The sequence below is a fragment of the Conger conger genome, chromosome 3 (assembly GCF_963514075.1).
Source record: "Conger conger chromosome 3, fConCon1.1, whole genome shotgun sequence".
NCBI lineage: Eukaryota > Metazoa > Chordata > Actinopteri > Anguilliformes > Congridae > Conger > Conger conger.
The window spans coordinates 31,365,761-31,383,787 of record NC_083762.1 but is presented as its reverse complement, the minus strand read 5'-3'; the positions used below and the strand labels follow the sequence as shown (position 1 = coordinate 31,383,787).

General features: G+C 39.2%; 1 protein-coding gene across 2 annotated transcripts in view; it reads right to left on the bottom strand.

The window, feature by feature from the left end:
* LOC133124225 (FERM and PDZ domain-containing protein 4-like) overlaps positions 1 to 18,027 on the bottom strand; it is a 60,391-nt gene that overhangs the window by 26,559 nt on the left and 15,805 nt on the right. For both annotated transcript variants that reach the window (XM_061235223.1, XM_061235224.1), the window contains exon 2: positions 4,928 to 5,044. In XM_061235223.1, the coding sequence (XP_061091207.1) occupies positions 4,928 to 5,044 (117 nt within the window). The remainder of the gene's footprint in view (positions 1 to 4,927; positions 5,045 to 18,027) is intronic.

Genomic DNA, 18,027 nt, shown 5'->3' with positions numbered 1-18,027 from the left:
AAAATGGCTTAGCACCACTGATTTACACTTTATGATCTACTCTCTCTTCATGATCTACACCTTACTGAAATGACAACCCAAGTAATGAATGTGGAGAGCCAGTGGCAGACTGGCCATAGGGCAGGGTAGACAAATGCCCAAGGGCCGCCTAATCTAATGGCGTTATTATCTGAAGTCAAGCATTTCATACAAACAGATTATTATACATGCACATTGTAACATAACATAACCATTATGAAGTTAATTTCCACAGTGAATAAATGTAGTGAAAATGTCATTATAAAAGCAAATTAAATGGTGAAATTGATCAATGAAAAAGTCACAATTCCCCCTTGGCTCTCAGAAACATGACTCTAACAGAACAGGAAAATGTCATTCAGACTGATTACAATAATTTCTACTTTAAATGGAGAAGGACAAAATGAGCTTACACAAAAAGATTACTCTCCTGTTATTAACAAAGCGAAACACAGAAGCAACATAAACCTCTAACAGTGGATAACGATGCATGATTAACTTGGAGATCCTTAGTCGGGTTTGCATCTGTGGGGAGAAATTGAGCCTTGGATTTTCTTCAAGAAATGTAACCTTTTATCATGTCAGTTCCTCCATTTTAAATAATAGCAAGAGCCTGTGTCTTGCAAGGCCTTGCATGCTCTCTCTCATTGTACTTCTATTAACATGCTCTCACACTCGCATAGAAGGTTGAGAAAATAATTTGTCTCCTCAGAAGTACTGTACATCCACAGGGGTTTTCTTTCTGTGGCATTTTCCCTCCTCCTTTCCTTTCTCCTTTCAAAGGCAGATCTCCTCGTTGCCCACACTGCTCGCTAATTAAAGCAGTGGGCCCATGGAGACAGTGTGCAATTCACCATCATTCCTGACACATGTTCCACCTCACAATGAAAAGCCACAATTAATCTTTCAAGACCCTGCTAAGGAGTGCAATGTGCTGGTACCCTGGGTAGACATTCTCACAGTAAGCCAAGAGGCAGGCCTGTTTGATAACAGACAGTCGAGTAAAACAGTGTGGAGGGGAGGCAAAAACTGAATTCATATTAAGATGTTTTTTTTTTACAAACCCATAGGCTTAGCTAGGCTACAAAAGCAGTCCCCCTTAGGTGTTTTTTTTCCCTCCAGGTTTAGTGGTGGTATTGAATTCTCAGGATGTGGCAAAAGATGTTGTGGAATTTGAGACGCATGGAATGTAATTCCAGCACATTTTATTTAAGTCCTCTTAAGAATGCTGGGCATATTGTCTCTGTTTTTTGGTTTTGGTCGCTACATGACAACGCCACAGCAGATTGCACGCAATGAAAAAGCATATGGCTCTCTGTGTCCAGGAAGTGAACCGTCTCATCTCCAGTGAAGGCCACCTGCTATAGATGGCCCCCCTCCCAATGTGATGACAGTCTTGCATCGTATACTTACTAATCATCACCATTAGCTGTTAATGGCTTCCCAATTTGAAGTAATTTCCCACAGCCACTGACACTTTTACTGTCACTGTTATCAAACCACATTGGTGCTATTGGGTATGCTATTGCCAAGCTGGAATAATTCAGATAATTATTTAAAATGTGATAAAGTGTTAGGTGAATTCTGAACTGTTTCTGCAATTTCTGCTTAATCATAATCTAATAAATGTGTGTGGCTGTCCATAGCAAGGTTTGAGTCACTATTGTTGTAGCTGTATCCCTGTTGACTGAAATACCTGCCAATCATTCAATGATTCAGTTTCACGTGGACACATTTTTTGTAGTTTTTTCCTCTGTACTCCAGCAAATAAAACAATTCAACGTAGTTATAGTGCAGGTTATTGGGTGAACCGTGTAGGAATTACAGCCCTTTTTAAACATAGACCCCCACATTTTAGGGGGCCAAAAGTAATTGGATAAATGAACACAAACTGAAATAAAATCATCAATTCAATATTTTGTGGCAAATTATTTGCAACCAATGACTGCCTGAAGTTGACCGGTACTGCAGCCCTCTTCAGCTTCAGATTTGCCTTCAGTCTGGTCTTCAAAGTGAAATACATGCTCAATTGGGTTGATGTCAGGTGGATGACTTGGCCAGTCAAGGACATGACACGTTTTGGTCCATTTTCACAACCTTATGGAAAAGGACTCAAAGAAATGTATTTTTTGGTCAATTGTTGCTTACCAGGTAATGCTCCCTCCTGTGTCTCCTATTACCTGGCAGATTAAACTCAGCAGGTGTTGTTGGTGAGGCCAAACCCTCTGCTGACTTTTAGAGCCATTTGTCTCACCTGTCCCATTACAACCATAGTGCCCCATAGTACTTTATTTTCAAATTCTTCCCCATCACTTTTTACCTTATGAAGACAGACTGCCTTCTGTATCCTACTTATTTGAACTAAATTTCACAGCACTCACTCTTTTTCTACCTTGGACAATCTGGAGCAGCAACCCTCTCTCAGTGTAATTCAGGCTCAAATGAATCCTACACAACCAACGGCCCTGCTATATGTGGAAGGACTTTGTTTGTCCTACACACTATAATGCAGCACACCAATGTGAGGATATCGATCAATGGCCAGTCCTTTAAACCATACATTGAAGTTCACACAATGATCTCCCATTGAGTTCCATGCCCAAGGTTAACCACTCCCGTGATACGACAGAATATGAAGTTAAGTGATTAGCAATTCATTTGGAAATGTTTCAGTAGCACTTTGTATCCTTTTGGGCTCAGACAATGTCCTGGCTTCAAAATAAATTCAGTATTTCCAAACCTGCTTTTGAGTTACAATACATCTATATATCTAAGCTTCCTGTGTTGATTAATTCTGTCAGTAACAGTTGTCAGAGAGATTGCAATCTGTCCAATGATCCAATCAATAATGTGATAGATGAAAGTAACAAGTAACTAGAACACATGGCAAATGGGCTGCATTTATATAGCACATTTATCCAAAGTGCTGAACAATTGATGCTTCTCATTCACCCATTCATACACACACTCACACACCAATGGGGATTGGCTGCCATGCAAGGCACCAACCAGCTCAGTAGGAGCAATTGGGGGTTAGTTGTCTTGCTCAGGGATATTTCGGTACACCCAGGGCAGGATCTAACTGCCAACTCTCCGACTGCCAGATGACTGCTCTTAGCTCCAGAGCCAATGTCACCCCAAATTGTGCCAAACATGCATACATGGAAAAGAAACTGCCAATAGGACTTGAAATTCAGTGGCTGTTGTCTTGCCAACATTTCCCTCCTGTATTAAGACAAAGTCAGGACCTTTACGTCATTACTTTAACTCTTGAACTAGACCTCTGCTGAGATGTCAATATCCTGAAATGCATGCATGTCCTGATCCATACAACATTTGCCTAATGGATGATCTACATGTACCATAAATATGCATGGAATGAATATCAACAGTTCTGCTCAATTATTTCCTTCAAAAGCTGCTCCACCAAAAAGAAAATATATCCAAACAGGGAGCTTCATCCTGTTAAAGCAGTGACCCACAGTCACGACTGGCCCATGCATCATGCACCAGGGCTTGGACGCCTTCAGTTGGCCAAAATTGTGCACCAGCAGCCTCTGCTGTTAAAGATACAAGTCCGTAGATACAAGCCCACCTTTTAAGATGCGCATACAATGTCTTCCTCTGGCTGATATCCATCAAAGGCTGACTTGTGAACTGGTGTGTGATAAGAAGGGATGGCTTACATCACATTCTTTGGAATCGATACTAGAGCTTTGTGTTACACGTATAAACAGGAAGTATGAGACCGAATATTATTGCAAATGTCATTACAGGAAACTGTTTAATGTGCATAAGAAGTCAAGGGATGACAGGCAAGAGTGTTGCTTATTGCCAGATTTGAATGGCTTTGATTGCTATCCTGCAGCTTCTGGCATGTCCTATTAAACACCTGCACACCCTTCCACAATTGACATTTACCACACTTGCCACATATAAACAAAACAAAAAATATATAGGACAAAGTGTACTACCAAAGTACTGGTATTGTTGCTATTTATTATTTGGACAATTCTACCGCAGAAAAAAACCTTTTCTGTACCTACTAATATTTTTTTAATCAGAGTATGTATATTTACGCACTCACACACAAAACACTGAAACAAGATTTCCCTCCGCTGTAGCAGCCACAATTACAGCAGAAGCAGCCTTTAGACTGAGAGCTCACTTGTAACAAAGCAGTCCTCTTAAGCACTCACATTTAATTAACATGACGGAATCTTAAAAATGTAATTTCTTACCTGTTTTTGTCCCCTTCCTTAGAAATGAGTTACGCCTCACAGCATATTGCGCTGAGATTTTCTCTCTATGGTGTGATTTAGTTGAAAGGGCTTTCTCTGCTGGTGACAGCAAAGCTGCTGCTCTGCAATTTTATACTCTCCAGAACAGAGCTTGGCAAGTGTGCACTATTGTGTGTGTGTGTGTGTGCGTGCGTGCCTGCGTATGTCTGTGTGTGTGTGTTGTGCATGCACGCTTGCATATGTGTGTGTGTGTGTGTGTGTGTGTGTGTTATGGTGTTGGAAATTGGGTATGTGTGTCTGCTATTGTGTGGATTACATTTGGTGTGTGTACAGTATGTGTGGGTTATTCTGTGGATGCCCCTGTCGAATGGGTTATTATGTGTATGTATGTGTGTGTACATGCGCTTGTGTGTGTGCATGCGTGCATGTGTATGTGTGTGTGTGTGTGTGTGTGTGTGTGTGCATTCATGTGCGTGTGTCTGCATGCATGTGTGTTCCTGTATGTGGGTGTACTGGTAGGGGATGTGGCTGTCTTGAGATGCTTAAAGTAAGGCAATCAGCAGTATAAGTACACAGTAGAAGACAGTGGGAGCAGTGAAAGGTCTAGAATAAATACACACTGCAGGATACTCTGAACATCTGTAGGATTACTGCAGCTGTGCACTTACTTGATGAATAGGTCCCTCCCCTCTCTATTGGAGCCCATGTCCCATCCGTACGAGGGTGCCTGAGAAGCACTCCAGGTCCCTGAAGGGGTTGGCCAGCCCGGGGACTTCATCTTGTGGCTGAAATCGAAGGGAGCACAGACGTCAGGAGACTGGACACAAGCCGTAAATATTACGGTTTGGAGTGCCACTTCCTGCTAATGCAATGACTTTTATTGTACTGATGTATACGATGATCTGACACTGAGTCCTATGCCAGTACCAGCGTTTCTTCAAAACATGTCTCCCAGAGGACATGTTCATGTGTATGTAACATAATCTGTGCAAGAGTGTCAATGCTACTTAGAAGATGCTACTCCATTAAATTTCTTGTGAATGTCATCTCTAACCTTGTAGGCTTAAGGTCATTTTACAATTCACTCATCAGATTCTTAATCTTATTTAATGGTTATTGCGCCATGTTCCCCACCCTTCCAGTCACTTATTTGAAAATGCCTTGCGGACATGAAAAATTGAAAATGATTGCGGGGGGACTGCTTCTCGTCAGATGTGTGGCTTTACCCTAACTAACCTAATACTTTGCATCTTCAAAAATTCTGAAGTGGGTGGAAGCAGGCCATAAACTGGTATTGCTGTACACTCTAACACAGTCCAGAATCATGAAAGTTGTTCACTGTTTTATTGTAAAGCGTCATAAGCCAAATTCCTGAGCCGCAGTTTAATAAACCAAAAATGGTTATGCTTCATTCCAGCCTAGTTTTAGGCTGAAATGTGTGCACGTTCATACAGTAGATATCACAAACGAAGATATAATTAATCAATTTCAAAAATTATTCCATGACACATATGAAACTGCATTTAGTTAGTAATCTGCCCATTTGTAAGACATCAAACTGATTTTACACCCACAATAGAGACAGTATGACTACTTTGTGTGTTTTCAATTTTTGACTTTGAAATTGAAATTGAAAAGGTGCAAATTTCAAGGCCAGGCGTAAAATAAATCCACGACTGTCATGTGCAAATAAATGAAATCCATATTAACATGAGGCAGTGTCCTTCAACTACCTCATGTTGAGTCTGGCACATCTCTTTTGGAGGGGAGAGAAATACTCAATTCTCAGTAACAACCTTGAGTCATGGTTTCTTGCATTTGCCATGCATTCTGCCTGGACCATATGGGTTGTATTGCATCAATGCATAAATACATTTTTCGGTGTAATTAATCAATGCCAGCTTTATAAAATGAACAACATGCACTATACCCAACCACACTAAATTACAGGCATCTGACAGCACTTATTCTTCACTTTTTGCCATTCAATGACTAGGGAAAGTATGCATGAGGGTAGATGCTTTTCAGAATTTAATGCCAATGTGTTAAATCAACCCAGTCATGTATTTAATCTGCTATTTTGGAGAAGGTCTACAGCTGCTGTAGAGAGTCCATGGTCCAGTGTAGGGGATAAGAAGCACTGTTGTATGCCGCATTTAAGAACACGAAGCCAGAATAAATATACAGTCTTATACAGTCAATATTGGAAGAACAGCATGGCCAATTCCATTGTTTTTGCTATACACTGAAGACAATTGAGTTTGAGGTCAAAAGATGTACATGAGATGAGTAGGGGTAAATTATTTGGGATAGCTAGTACAACAACCTGGAATGTCCTGAACAAGAAAGAAACCACTGGCATACTGGGGAACAGGCATAGAACAGGTCGACCAAGGAAAACAACAGCAGTTGATGACAGAAACAATGTGAGAGCTGTGAAGAAAAACCAAAAACATCAGTCAGTGACATCACAAACATTCTCCACAGGGCAGGGGTGAAGGTATCTCAATCAACTGTTCGAAGAAGACTCAGAGAGGAGCAATATAGAGGCTATACCACAGGATGCAAACCACTCATTAGTAGCAAGAATTGGAAGGCAAGATTACAGTGATGAGTCAAAAAAGTTTTATGGACTGATGAGACCAAGATTAACCTCTACAAAAGTGATGGAAAGGCCAAAGTGTGGATAAAGAAGGGATTTGCTCATGATCCAAACATACAAGCTCATCTGTGACGCACAGTGGAAGAACTGTCATGGCTTGGGCTTGCATGGCTGCTTCTGGAGTGGGCCCACTAATCTTGGTGATGTAACTTGTGATGGTAGCAGCAGAATGAATTCAGAAGTTCAGAAACATTTGTCTGCCAAACTTATGAAGAACTATGTCCAAACTAATTAGAAGGAACTTCAACACTGCCAACACAAGGACTTCATTAGGGAGGAAAAAGAGGAAGGTTTTAGACTGGCCACAGGCCCAAAAGAAAAACAACAACTGAAAGAGGCTGCAGTAAAAGCTTCACAAAATGAAGAATGCAACAGTTTGGTGATGTTAATGGGTTGCAGGCTTGATGCAGGTATTGTAAGCAAGAGATACGTTACTAAGCTATTAAGTGTTATTTACTTTCATTTACATAAATACTCTCTGTTCCAATACTTGGAAAAACAGTCTCCCCTGTTTGTTAAGCTTCCTATCCTGGTGTGATAATGGTTTCTGGTATATACATAAACGCATACATAAAAAGAGTTATCCTAGATCTGCCTGGTTTTTGTCTCCAGTCAATCGCAGTATTAAGGGTATGCTGCCTTCATAGTCGTATTGTGGATCATACTCTTAAGTTACTAGTATCGGTTTTTAAATTGCAGGTCTTCATCCATTATGGACTAAGGCACCCAATAGAAAACCCATAGTAAGGCCTAGGAATCACAATGCGTTTCAAGGGTCATGTAACCCGCAGGTCGTATCCCTTTGTTAAGGGAGATGTAGCGTGTAGGTCACATCCGTTAAATGGTGTCAGTTCTATCCAAATATAGTGAAACCTGCCTTGGTGGTCACCTTTGTGTGGCAGACACTTGCACACTTCCATTACCACCTGGGTAGGAGTTTAGTTTGAACCTCAAAGTATATTAACATAACACACTGTTAAAGAATGGCGCCTCCGATCATTTATTTTTGCTGGAAATGAAGTGACAGCAGTTCCAACCAAAGCCTCCCACTTCATCATTTAATCCCTCTCATCATGCAGCAAACAAAATTGACACAGTTTGCGGAATAAGAGGATTTAACAGCAGAATGTATGAAAATACAGCTTGGTCTTGGTCTTGGTCTTGGTCTTTTGCAAAGATTTTCAGGTGCACATATGACGCATTCAGGAAACATGCGTCTCATGTATAAAAATGGCGCTCGAGTCTGAAACTTAAGTATGCGTGCCATTTGGGCGAGTCATCGCAAGGTGCATTCTCTCCTTACCTTAAGGGTGGATCGCACAAATAAAGGGTGGAGATATTATACGTGTGGCTGATTATGTATTCCGTTGAATTGACTAAAGTCTGCACATTTAACAAGGGTCAATTTGTGTGTGAAATTTCTCCACCTCTAGACAGATACCTGTCAGAGACAGGTATCACGGGCAGCCTGTAGCGTAGTGGTTAAGGTAAATGACTGGGACATGCAAGGTCGGTGGTTCTAATCCCAGTGTAGCCACAATAAGATCCGCACAGCCGTTGGGCCCTTGAGCAAGGCCCTTAACCCTGCATTGGGGTGGATTGTCTCCTGCTTAGTCTAATCAACTGTACGTCTGCCAAAATGCCAATAATGTAATTAATGTAATGTATTGGCTCCGAAGATGCTCTGAAATAATCTGTGCAACAAAAATCACAGTATTCAACTCCAAATAATCATCAAACAGAATATTAATAGGCATATTAAATATTAATTAATGATTGCATAAGGCTGGGTGTTTATTTTTTTATAAACATAATTCATAAAAATTTACCAATATCTAATGCGAAACAGTAAGAAATGACTGAAAGTCATTTGGACAATGGTACAATTTCTATTATTTTGGCTCTGTACTCCAGCACATTGGATTTGAAATGGAACAATGATGCGGTTATGAGATTAAAGTGGTGACTCTCACCTTTAATTTGAGGGTATTTACATCCATATTTGGTGATCCGTGTACAAATTATAGCCCCTTTTATATCCCATTTTAGGGGGCCGAAAGTCATTTTCTCAACTGTTTCTTATTATGTAGGTGTACTTAGGAACTTGCTTAGTGCAGATCCAAACGAACAGAAATTGTTTGACAGAACAGAAACTGGCATTTCTCCCAGGGCATCCTTGCAAAACATATTGTTAATGGATCTCCCCTGGTTACATGAAGGATTGCAAATAAATACTTACATAAATAAATCCAATTCCTAGATAGGCTGTCATTTTCCCAAAGCAACTAAAAAATCAACTGGACCTGATAAGTAAGTAGTATGTAAGAAAGATAGACCAGTGATGATTTTGACGTTGAAGTTCATTGTCTTAGTCTGTTGCATTAGCTATTTTTCAGTAATGGAGATCTCGCACTGTGAAATATTTGAAAATGGGCACAATTAATTTAGAAGACACCTAACTGCATAAATACCTCCAATACAAACTGTAAATGTGACAACCAAAACAATACTGTACAAATGCTAGTTTAGCACTTATCTATGCCATAATTTACTAAGTGCATATTTTTTATGCATTTGAATATTGGGCTTGATACCCAAAAGTCCAGAGAATTTGCTATTGAAAAACCCCAACCCCAACAGCTCAGTGTTTTATGTAAAACTTAACATGATCTTAACATTAGTTATGATCTTATTCTCTCCAATCCAACTAATCAGAAATGGCTGAGAAGCCACCCGTCCAAGTACTTTTGGTCCCCTAAAACGGGGAGACAATGTATAAAAAGGGAGGTCCTACACGCATCACCCAATATGGAAATAAATGCCCTCAAATTAGAGTCTACACTCTAATGTTACATCAATTGTTCCATTTCAAATACAATCTGTTGGATTTCAGAAATTGTACCACCGTCCAACTACTTACAGATTAAATGTAGCTGACAAAAATAGATGAGCTTCACCAATTATGGTACAAATTTATGACAACCAATTAATGATTGGTGGATAATTTTTGCCTATACTTCCAAGCTCCCTCTGGATATTAACAGGAAGTAATATCCACAAATCATCATCATCATTATTGATGTATCCAGCAAAGTGGTGTTACAATTCTACATAATGACTATTATTTTACACAATAATATATCCTTTTGCACTTTATGCAGCCAAGTAGTCTGATCAAAATGCATGTTTGTCTCTAGCATGACAGTTATGGGAAAAGTCAAGGTAAATGGGAAGATAAATGGAAAAAGCAGATGTGGTTTGCAAGCATAGTAAAAGCCACTATTTGTTGATATTATTTTGTGGTGGAAGGTAGAAATATATTTTGCATATAACTTTTTTGCGTAACATTTTGTGTTTAATTAAATTCTTTGGCAAGCAGTCATGGAAAAGTGGAATAATGGGCGGCCTGCTCAGTTTGCAGATAAACATAAAATCCATTAAGTGTAACCCAACAGCAGATACATCACAACAGAACTATCTTGCCCCATTTTCCCTAAACAGGGAAAATAGAATATAATCTTTAAAAACAAATGAAAATGACAGAAATCTCATTACAGCTTGAGAGGTGTTTCCTCAATGTCCTATTCATTGTTATAGTAACCAACATGTTGCATTTTCCTTATATTTACTGTAAACTGACCAGAATAGACGCTGACAGTAAACAGTATACCATAGAATACCATACAAATTCAAATGAACTGTTCCTTCAACATTGTTCAGACGCTGTGTCAGTTAAGAAAATCATGCAAAACTAACTGAAAACATATCTGCACAAGGCAACATACAAAACCAGAGTACTGCTTCATGCTAATAAGGCTTTTAAGGGGTAGAGAGAGTCTCTTGAATAGGTATGTGGTGAGGCTCACCAGTGTAAATATAAGTTTATTTTGATGCATATAAAATATAAAACATAGGTTGGAAATGCTGGCATTTGCTACAGTGTTGTTAAGGCCATTTCATTTCATATGCACAATGTCAACATAGGGCACATAAGCCTGTCCTGCATTGATAAATGCAGCTATCAGTTTACTATCAAGATGTATACCTACAGAAAATATCACACTTTCTTTCTATCTGCAATGGTACAGCACAGCCGCTAGTTTTTATGCAGCAGTGAGATATTTTCATCGCTGCTTCATTGTAACATACAGCTACGAAAACAGCATCGCAAGCACTCTGATATAGAAAGTACATTTGATCTCTATTGGACTACAGAGCCTGCTACAGTTCAATTAAAAAAAAAAAAATAACTAAGTACCCTTCTTGTTTTTGCTGCCAATGCAGGACTGAGCAACTTACTGAACAGTGTAAGGAACATTGCAGTGATGGGTGCTACCAGCTGTATAAAACACATACATCTTTGTCCCTTCCAACAACCCAAGTAAAGAGACGGATGACAAGACTTAATGCTTTATATCCTCAGAACTGTAGGTACATTTGGAGCTTTTTGAGGGAGGAGTAATTCTTCAAATGCTGATGTTGTCCATTTCCTCCTGATGTCACAGATCAATTTGAAAGGCTTCCAAATCAGTTTTAAAAATTGCACACCTCAGCACCAGCCCAGTTGTGTCGTAGAATTTGATTACATGCCCCTATATAGTTATTTACCCAATGTCAGGAACAGTAGGAGATTCCGCATGCCTGGCCACTGTTTAGTCTTGCTAATGCTAATCATTGCAGCCCTTGTTTTCTTGCACGCATGCCAAGATTGAGAGTGAATGAGCCGTGGTAGTGTACTGCGGCAGATCTCAGAGGAACAGCAGAATTTTCACAAAACCTGAAACACAGCCATGGAACCAGTTTTGTCTGTTTTCATACTGAAGTTTACCAAATTCCAGACGGGGAAGCATAAGATGGTAGCTGTCATTTTCCTGACAAAGTTTGCCTCTAAAACACATGGAAGCTCAAATAATGTCTCATCACATTACTTGACTTAGGCAAGATTTAGTCAAGGATATTGTTATTGGTTTTGGTCTTCTAGGATACATTGACAATAGTGAAAAAAAGAAAATGACCAGTGTTATCCTTTAAAAATTCAATTCTATTATGAGTATGTACTGTATACAAGTAAGTCATCATATGCTTTATTTTTTTATAATTAGCTATTTGCTGTTTTCCTGTTTGAATATACTACTTAAATCCATATTGGGCTAGTTCAATACAGGCAGATGCTTACTTGTGCAATTATTAGTGCCATATTCTAATGCTGCTTTATAAAACTGAGATATCAAACTAATGTGATGATAAAACTTGTGGGAGAACCTATGCACTTGTAAATCGGTTTGGATTAAAAGCATCTGCTAAATGACAAAAATGTAAACAAAATGTAAAATGAAATACACTCAGTGAGCACTTTATGAAGTATTTATTATACTTTAGACTTATTAGTCTTCTGCCGCTGTAGCCTATAGGTTGTTGTATATTCAGAAATGCTCTTCTGCATACCACTGTTGTAATGCATATGGTTATCTATCACCTTCCTGTCAGCTTCGACCAGTCTGGCCCTTTTCCTCTGACCTCTCTCATTCTACCCGTAGAACTGCTGCTCACCAGATGTTTTTCACACCATTCTCTGCAAAATCTTGAGACTGTTTTACATGAAAATCCCAGGAGATCAGCAGTTGCTGAAATACTCAAACCACCCTGTCTGGCACCAACAATCATTCCACGGTCAAAGTCACTTATTTGCATTAACAAGCTGGTGTACAGGTCTACCTAATAAAGTGATCACTGAGTGTAGTCTTATGTACTTTCCTTACATGTTCAGAAGAGTGGAGCAATGCAAGTTATTTCTTTTTTTTCTTTAGCTTGAGCTGAGCTACATGTAGCAAGGACACTAAATACCTTTTAGGATCAAGGAGCATGTACATCATAATCATAATAACACAATAATATCAATTATTACATGAACATAATAACCACTAATAATATTAAATCTCAAAACACTTGGATACCATGCTATGAACTCAGTGAAAATTTCACTAAAAGCATATGTAAGGATGGATAGCTAAACAAAGCTGCCCAAACCCATACAATAGACAATAAATGAAAATAATAAATTAATAAATTATCACACTAATAGAACAATGTCTTGGGGTTAACAGTTGAAATTTAAATTTTTCCAATTAGAAAAGCAAAATGTTATACTCACTCTGCTTGTTGCCTTTGTAAGGTTAATAAGTACCGAATACAAACCTCTGGAATTCAGACACTATCATTTATCAAAATAATTGGTATCAAACCACAGGAAGTATTTCCACGTTCTCTACATAATGTATATGATTTCACAGCTTTCTGAATAGCGGCCACAGCTGCAATGATTCAGCATTACGGAGGTGGACTTGACATTAAGATCTTGCGTCTGGTGTGATTAAATGCTGCTGAAACCCCTGCTGGTTTTGTCCTTCTTCTGGCTGTCATTCATAGATGAGGGTTTGTGTACAACGATCCCTGCTGGGAATTAATCTCATATCCCTGGCCCACTAGCCTCAGATGTCCGTCTTGCAGTTGCTTCGGAAAGTCACTCACATTTTTGCACACTTTATTGGGTTTTCGATTTAATTTTAAGTGGATAAAAGTGCAATTTTTGCCCATCGATCTGCACACTATAACCTATAATGACAAAGTGACAACATGGCTTTAGAAATTTCTTAAAAAACTAAAATTAAATATCTCTTTTATATAAATACTCAGACCTTTAATTCAGTACTTTGTAGAAGCCCCTTTGGCAGCAATTACAGCTTAGAGTCCTCTTGGGTACATCTCTACAAGTTTTGCACACCTGAATTTGGGCAGTTTATCCCATTCTTCCTCATACTCTCAGCGTCCCTTAAATGCCATGTGCCAGCAACTACTTCACTGGTATCAGCTCATTATTGCAAACCTAGTCTCACTCTAATATAGTCTCACAAGGTAATTTATATGGTAAAACAATCAGATTATATATGTTTAATTGTTCCAGTCACAACTAATAAATCTCACAATGTTGCAGCTTGAAAATTACTATTCTTACACAGGCATAAACCTGGTCTCTTTTAAAAGGTAACCCTTGGGGGTATATTTTCCAAGAGTCACAATTGCACTAAATATTACAAAAACAGAAACAGAAACTTAGTCAGTACTTTGTAACTATAACAGCTTGTAAATGCTTCCTGTAGTCAGCAAATAATCTTTCTATTGTCTATTCTTCCTCACAGAATACCTATAGCTCACAAACATTCTTCGGCCTTCTTGCATGCACGGCATGTTTGAGATCTCTCCACAGATTTTCAAAAATATTAATATTAAATATTAATTGAAGTATTGGCCATTCCAAAACTTTGGATCATTGTCTTGCTGGAATACCCAACCTCTCTTCAACTTCAACTTGACCTTTGAACATTAGCCTCTAAAATATATTGATATTTGGTGGAATCCATTCTTCCTTCCACTCACACAACACTTATTGTGCCCCAGCTGCCACACAACCCCAAAGCATAATGAATCCACCTCCATGCTTCACAGTTGGCAAGGTGTTCCCCTCTACAAAGGCTTCACCCCTTTTTCTCCTGTGGGAGAAAAATATAATGTAGTACAATGTAACCTAGGATATATGTATCCAGATATGTACAATGCATATAGTTAGAAAACTGCTTAAAAGAATATTGTGCTTGTGACAGATAACCAGCAAAAATGTAAGGGAGGGGTGAGTGCTCTGCCACAGCTTACGTCATATGGGCATATGTGCAGGGGATAAAGCAGAACACGCTTCCATTGTTGGGTGCGCTCATGTGCTTGTTATGATAAAAAATAATGAGGAGGAATCGCACCCGAGGTCGGTTCCTCCTTACCTAGACTAAGGAGGAACCACGGATGATAAATATAACCTTGAAGATACTGTAGCAGTGGGCTAATTGCAACACAAATGTTATATGACTTAAGGAGCAGATGTGGGCCTAGGAGTACAACGCGTGGGAAAAATACTGAGACACTGTCTGAAGATGATTGGCTTTCACAGTAATGTATTCATGTGATAACTTAGGATGTGTAATGGCATAAGAATAGACACCCTGTCTGCTAAAATCCAGAGTGTTTTCTCACATTGGTGTGAGGCATTCTCCGTGCTTTGTTATAGGGTTAATAAAGCTTGTATTATTGAAACTCTCCTTGCTGTGAAAGAACTGGGTTCTTTTAAACAGGAAAGGTTGCTTGCAAGAAGTCTCTCCTAAATCAAGGGGAATTTTCCCCGACACTCCAAACATACTTTCTTTGGTGGTGGCCAAAAAGTTCAATTTTGGTTTCCATCAGTCCAAAGCACAGTTTTCCAAAAGGCTTAATTTTGTGTTGAGGTCGTTCTTTCTGGTAATTTTGCCATGTCGTCTTTGTTGTTTAAAGTATATTGTATTGTCCTGTGAACAGCTAGACGTGTGTCTGCTACCTTTTTCTGCAGCTTCTTTGCAGAGATGTGCGGGTTGCTCTGAGCATTTATCAACTTGAGCCCTTCTATCTGAAATCTTTCTTGGTCTTCCAGACCTTGCCTTGGCTTCAACTGTTCGATTTATCTTTCATTTTCTGACAGTGTTTCTGACAGTGGAAATACAGTGGTGTGAAAAAGTGTTTGCCCCCTTCCTGATTTCTTATTTTTTTGCATGTTTGTCACACTTAAATGTTTCAGATCATCAAACAAATTTAAATATTAGTCAAAGACAACACAAGAAAACACAAAATGCAGTTTTTAAATGAAGGATTTTATTATTAAGGGAGAAAAAAAAATCCAAACCTACATGGCCCTGTGTGAAAAAGTGATTGCCCCCCACCTGTTAAAACATAACTTAACTGTGGTTTATCAAACCTGAGTTCAATTTCTCTAGCCACACCCAGGCCTGATTACTGCCACAGTTGAACTTTTTGGAAGGTGTGTGTCCCATTACATCTGGCGTAAAAGTAACACCGCATTTCAGAAAAAGAACATCATACCAACAGTAAAATATGGTGGTGGTAGTGTGATGGTCTGGGGCTGTTTTGCTGCTTCAGGACCTGGAAGACTTGCTGTGATAAATGGAACCATGAATTCTGCTGTCTACCAAAAAATCCTGAAGGAGAATGTCCGGCCATCTGTTCCTGACCTCAAGCTGAAACGAACTTGGGTTCTGCAGCAGGACAATGATCCAAAACACACCAGCAAGTCCACCTCTGAATGGCTGAAGAAAAACAAAATGAAGACTTTGGAGTGGCCTAGTCCTGACCTGAATCCTATTGAGATGCTGCGGCATGACCTTAAAAAGGCGGTTCATGCTCAAAAACCCTCCAATATGGCTGAATTACAACAATTCTGCAAAGATGAGTGGGCCAAAATTCCTCCACAGTGCTGTAAGAGACTCATTGCAAGTTATCGCAAACGCTTGATTGCAGTTGTTGCTGCTAAGGGTGGCCCAACCAGTTATTAGGTTTAGGGGGCAATCACTTTTTCACACAGGGCCATGTAGGTTTGGATTTTTTTCTCCCTTAATAATAAAAACCTTAATTTAAAAACTGCATTTTGTGTTTACTTGTGTTGTCTTTGACTAATATTTCAATTTGTTTGATCTGAAACATTTAAGTGTGACAAACATGCAAAAAAATAAGAAATCAGGAAGGGGGCAAACACTTTTTCACACCACTGTATGTTTGAAATGTTGAGAGTTTTTGTAGCCTTCTCCTTCTTTGTGGAAATGAACCATGGACAACTTTTTAGAGGAACCCAAGGTTGTTAACACCAGACAGAACAGCCACTGCAGTTGGATATATTAGAAGGCATGGAGTGACTTCCGAATAAAAGGTTCAACCCTGGAATTATACTCACCTGACTCATTTAAGCCCTAACGAGTAAATCACAGGGGTCTAGGCCTTGGTAATGACCTTTGTAAAATGTAACAAAGAATAATCCAAAAGGGTTCCCAAACGTTTGCACAGGGCCCTTTTATTTTTTAATATAATTTATAAACAGTCAAAAATGAAAATAAAAGCAATCTTGCTTTAACATTTCCAGAAAGGTCTCATGTTTAACTCCCTCTTAAAAGTTCAGGTTTGCTTTCGATCACGTACAGATTAATTGTAACAGACATTTAAACCAGGGATGCCCACATTTTCGGACCCCACTGTATAAAAGATAATAGGGATTCACCAAAATGGCGGTGGACACGTTAACTCCCAAGTCCACCACTCCACAAAATGGAGTCTGTAACATGAGAAAAAAAAAATCATTCAAAACGCACACGCAAAATGCACAAATATGTACAGCACTCTTCCAGAACCATTTACACAAAGACTTCAAAAATAAGAGAGAAGAACCATGGGCCACATACAGTATCATGCAGTTACTACTCAGAGTGCTGCAGAGGTTAACCAGGATCCATAAACCTTTTTTGACATGTAGGTCCTTACTCGCTGTGTTCCAGTGTGCTTTTGTCTTTTTCTTCACTGCTGGGTCACAAATTGCAACTGCTTCTTTCTTTTTGCTCCACATATTACAAAGAGCTCATGCTGATGGCAAAAGGAAGCCATACTGAAATCAATGGAAAATGCATTCAACATAAAAATAGATCAAAACACACGGATGTGGCTGGTCTAGGTTAGAATTCGGCTGCTGATGACAGGAAAAGGAAAGGTTTTAGTAAGCGTTTTTGTGCCGTGAGGTGCTTTGTAAGTATATGAAGCAAGGTTGACTCAGCTGCTCCCCCTGGGAGGAAGGCATTCATCTCTTTCCCCCAGTGAAAGTGATGAGCATTAATCAAACTCCACTCTGGAATCACCCTCCGGGCGGCAAACTTATGAGGAAATATTCCGGCATAAACGTGTTCTTAAACAATAATGCTTCTTAAATAATAATGCAAAAAGCTTTGGGTAAATGAGCAGCTCCTGTTCAGAGAAGCAGCTGTGTCAGTAACGGTTCTTACTGGCATACAGTGTAAGTGATTTCTGCCATTTTCATATCAAGATTACTCCATAATGAACGGCCGAAATATAATGGCAGGTGAAATTTACAGGAAATATCATTTTTGCTGCAAATCTTAACCCGTTGTAGAACCCCCTTTTCTTAAAACAAGCTTGAAAATGACTATCGCTTGTGGACTGTGCAGACTCAAATGG